Raw genomic sequence first — 3698 nt, forward strand, 5'->3', positions numbered from 1 at the left:
CTGGCCTAAGTAATAGAGCATTTAAAAATCTGAGTGGAAAGAACATTGATGTTCCATTTTCACATGATCAGATTCTATTACTCTTTGCCTGTTGCCTGGAAATCTGACTTTTCTAATAATAGGAGTCCCCCTTTACCCATGGTTTCGCTTTGCACAGTTTCAGCTACCTATGGTCAACTGCAATCCTAAAATATTAAATGGGAAATTCCAGAAATAAACAGTTAATAAGTTTTAAATTGCATGCCATTCTGTGCAGTGTGATGAAATCTGATCCTGTCCTACCATGGACATGAATCATCCCTTTGTCCAGGGCATCCAAGCTGTCCACCTAGTCACTTAGTAGCCGTCTTGGTTATCAGATTGGTTATCAGAGAGAGAGACCACATTCACATAAGTTTTATTACAGAATGTTGTTAATTGTTCTACTTTATTATTAGTTATTATTAATCTCTTATTGTGCCTGATTTATAAATTAAGCTTTATCATAGGTATGTATGAATAGGAAAAGGGTCTTAAAACATACCCCCCACAGATAGAGGGGGACTACAATATATCTTTTTATACTGTATCACAGAATTTTTAGAAGTTTTATATTCTCCATGTGGGTAAACATCCATTAACTAAACTAATTTCTGAGTTACAAACACATGAACATAGATTTTATTATGTTTTTGAAAAATAGGAAGACTAGAACCACTTTTTCCACATAATGATATTTTAATTAAAAAAAAACTAAAATAATAATAACCAGTCTCCACTACGACATCTATTTTAGAGCAAGATTTAAAGAATTATTCCAGATGTTTGGTATGAAAAATGTGAGTCTCATTAATTCCCAATTGATTTCTCTGTTCCGTGGATATGAATTGAACATTTACAATGTGCCAGGCCTCAATATGAAACATCATCCAATTTAATGTAATTTAACTGAGTGTCAGAGCCTTTTCATTCCCTCTTGGCAACTGTTAGCCAGCTGGGTCTTTAACTATCTGATATTAAGGTCATTTCACTATTGTGTTTCACTTTCCTTTTTTTTAAAGCAAGAAATAGAAAAAAATGTACTTGGTTGAATTTACTTTAAAACATTAATAGTCTGTTATTTGTATATATTGTTATAGTAATGCTAGCATGATATAATTATTACTCATGTAATTTTGCATGTGTATACATTCATTACAATATGTATTATAATTTTCCTCTTTTTTCCCCCCTCCCTAATATTTACATAAATTAATATGAATGTATACATTCACCTGTAAAGGTGTGATTAGTCAATTTTTACATTTTTTGTGACTGTAATATGCCTTGGAGAGAGAAGTACATATTACAACATATACGTCCACCTCATATACTGGCTTTTGAAAGAACATGCCTGAGGCTGGATGGAGTGGACTGGTGTAAGGAGGTATATGTGGCAGGAAGGTGACTAGGAGATGGTCTCAGTGTTCAGGCAAAAGCATGAACATGGGGGTGACTGGGTAGAAAGCCATTTCTGAAACATGAAGAACCAACTGGACTTAGACCTCTCGATATGAAGTACAGAGGAAAGTGAGTCAAAGCTATTAGACTAGAGGACTGAACAGACAGTAAGCCCTTTCTGGGAGTTAGGACTGCAGGGGAAGGAGGAGGGTTGGAAGTAGACAGAAAAGAAAAAGATGTGTTCATGTGTGGCTGGTTGAGTTTGATGTGGGAGGACCATTGGTGGTGATGTTACTAGTCATTTGGGTAATTTAAAAATATTTTCAAGAGGTTTTCAAATAGAATTCTAGAGCCTTTCAGACATACTTACATCCTTAATCATTTTCTTATGGGGCCTTTTTTTTTCTGACTCATTCTTACTTTTGGCAACTTGAGGGGAAGATTATGTGTAAATAATCACAGAGTCAACTGTCCCTTTTTGAAGAGTAGAAGTTTGCCCATATATGGTAAAATGCCTATTTTTGAAGATCTTGTTCTTCAGTAGAAATACTTTTCAAGTACTATATGTGAATATTTTTATAATAGTTTTGCAAAGCTTATTATAATTTTAGGATAACTGTTGTTTTCTCTTTATCATTAAAAAAAACCTATAAATAGATTACTAAATATAATATTAACTATCAAAACTGCATGACAGTTTGCCTCAAGGAATTGTGGAAGCAGGCTTACTCTCATGGCTTTCTTCATTCGTTTGTCTTTTCAGAACTCGATAGCCCGGAAGAGCTGGGGAAAAAGCGAATCTGCAGGATTATCACGAAGGACTTCCCTCAGTATTTTGCAGTAGTTTCACGGATTAAGCAGGAAAGCAACCAGATTGGTCCTGAAGGTGGAATTCTGAGCAGCACCACTGTGCCCCTGGTCCAGGCTTCTTTCCCTGAGGGCGCTTTGACCAAAAGAATCCGAGTGGGCCTCCAGGTAACATTCAACCAAGTTGTCCTCCTGGGAACATGTAGAGGGCGGAGAGCATATGCCATTCTGGGAACCACTGTCACAACTCTCATTGGATTCCCTCTCATGTTACTGATGAAAGCATGAGGCCATTTGGGAGAATCATTAACCCACTTCAAATGAAAAGCATTAATTAAAAATTAGCTTAGTAGCTTATGAAATAAGATACATATTCTTAAGGTTTTTCCATATAAAAGTATCACCTGGTTTCTGATGAGAGATCGCTTTTTTAAACTGTAAGTTATTGGTCTCAGTATGTGGAGCCACAGAAGCACCAAAGGGCACATGTACCATTAAAGAAACAACCCGTATTTGACTTGGTTTATGACATGCCACATCATAAAAATCAGCAGTAGTGAAAACTTGCAAGCTTTCAAATTTTGGTTTAAGTAAAATCCTAAATGCTGGGCTTTATCCAAACCAGATGGAACTTGTTTGGGCTTTTAGAAAGCTGACTGGAAAGCGTGGCAATGGTGGTCTTTATACATTTAGGTTAGACCGAACCAGTACTTAACCAGTTTTTTTTTTTCTTACTAAGGAAAATAGCCTGAAATAACTTAATTTGTGTTGTTAATTAATAGAGTATTTAAAATATTTAACGGACAGTTGCCTCTCGTGCCCAAGGAGTTGGGTTTTTAGAGCTGAGCACTCTAAGTCCGGGGAAGGCCTTCCGTAAATACCTAAAGAGACCACCTTACAATCCGCTGGCAGGAAGGGCCCTTCAGCTCTCTCCCATATAGATATTCAGTAGCAAAGAGATCAAAAGGAAGAACTTCAGTTTGGAAGACTAGATTTGAAATCCTTTGAAATCATGAATTTTTTTCTTTTCGATTACAACTCTGAAAATCCTCCATTTTTTTACATTGGTGCAAGTTGCCTTTGTATTGTTTTACTAAATGCCCTGCATAGGTTTAAAATATATTGGACACAGTATTTGTTGTCCGTTAGTTTAGATCAGACTAGGATGCTTCTCTGCTGAGAGACTGGATTCCCTCTTGGTCACACAAGCCTACGCTGCCTGTTACACTGGGGAAACATTCAGGCTGACTGGTTCCTGCTACAGTGTTGGATTATTTTGGATTTGTTTTGTTTGTTGTTGTTTGACACCTTCTTGAAATAATGCGAATGGATGAAGAAAAAGACATTTATTGGTTGTGTATTTTTTATTATTTCCTCCTCACTTAAAAAGTCAACTTAAAAAAAAAGTCAACTTTCCAATGAGATTTTTTTTAAATGGCCACCTTCACTTAAGATTCTTTTTCTGACTCTAG

General features: G+C 36.2%; 1 protein-coding gene across 25 annotated transcripts in view; it reads left to right on the forward strand.

Annotated features, from left to right (window-relative positions):
- ANK3 (ankyrin 3) overlaps positions 1-3698 on the forward strand; it is a 560461-nt gene that overhangs the window by 508613 nt on the left and 48150 nt on the right. For all 25 annotated transcript variants that reach the window (XM_045581850.1, XM_045581851.1, XM_045581847.1 and 22 more), the window contains one exon: positions 2183-2394. In XM_045581850.1, the coding sequence (XP_045437806.1) occupies positions 2183-2394 (212 nt within the window). The remainder of the gene's footprint in view (positions 1-2182; positions 2395-3698) is intronic.

This window comes from Pipistrellus kuhlii, unplaced genomic scaffold, assembly GCF_014108245.1.
Source record: "Pipistrellus kuhlii isolate mPipKuh1 unplaced genomic scaffold, mPipKuh1.p scaffold_m20_p_15, whole genome shotgun sequence".
Taxonomy (NCBI): Eukaryota; Metazoa; Chordata; class Mammalia; order Chiroptera; family Vespertilionidae; genus Pipistrellus; species Pipistrellus kuhlii.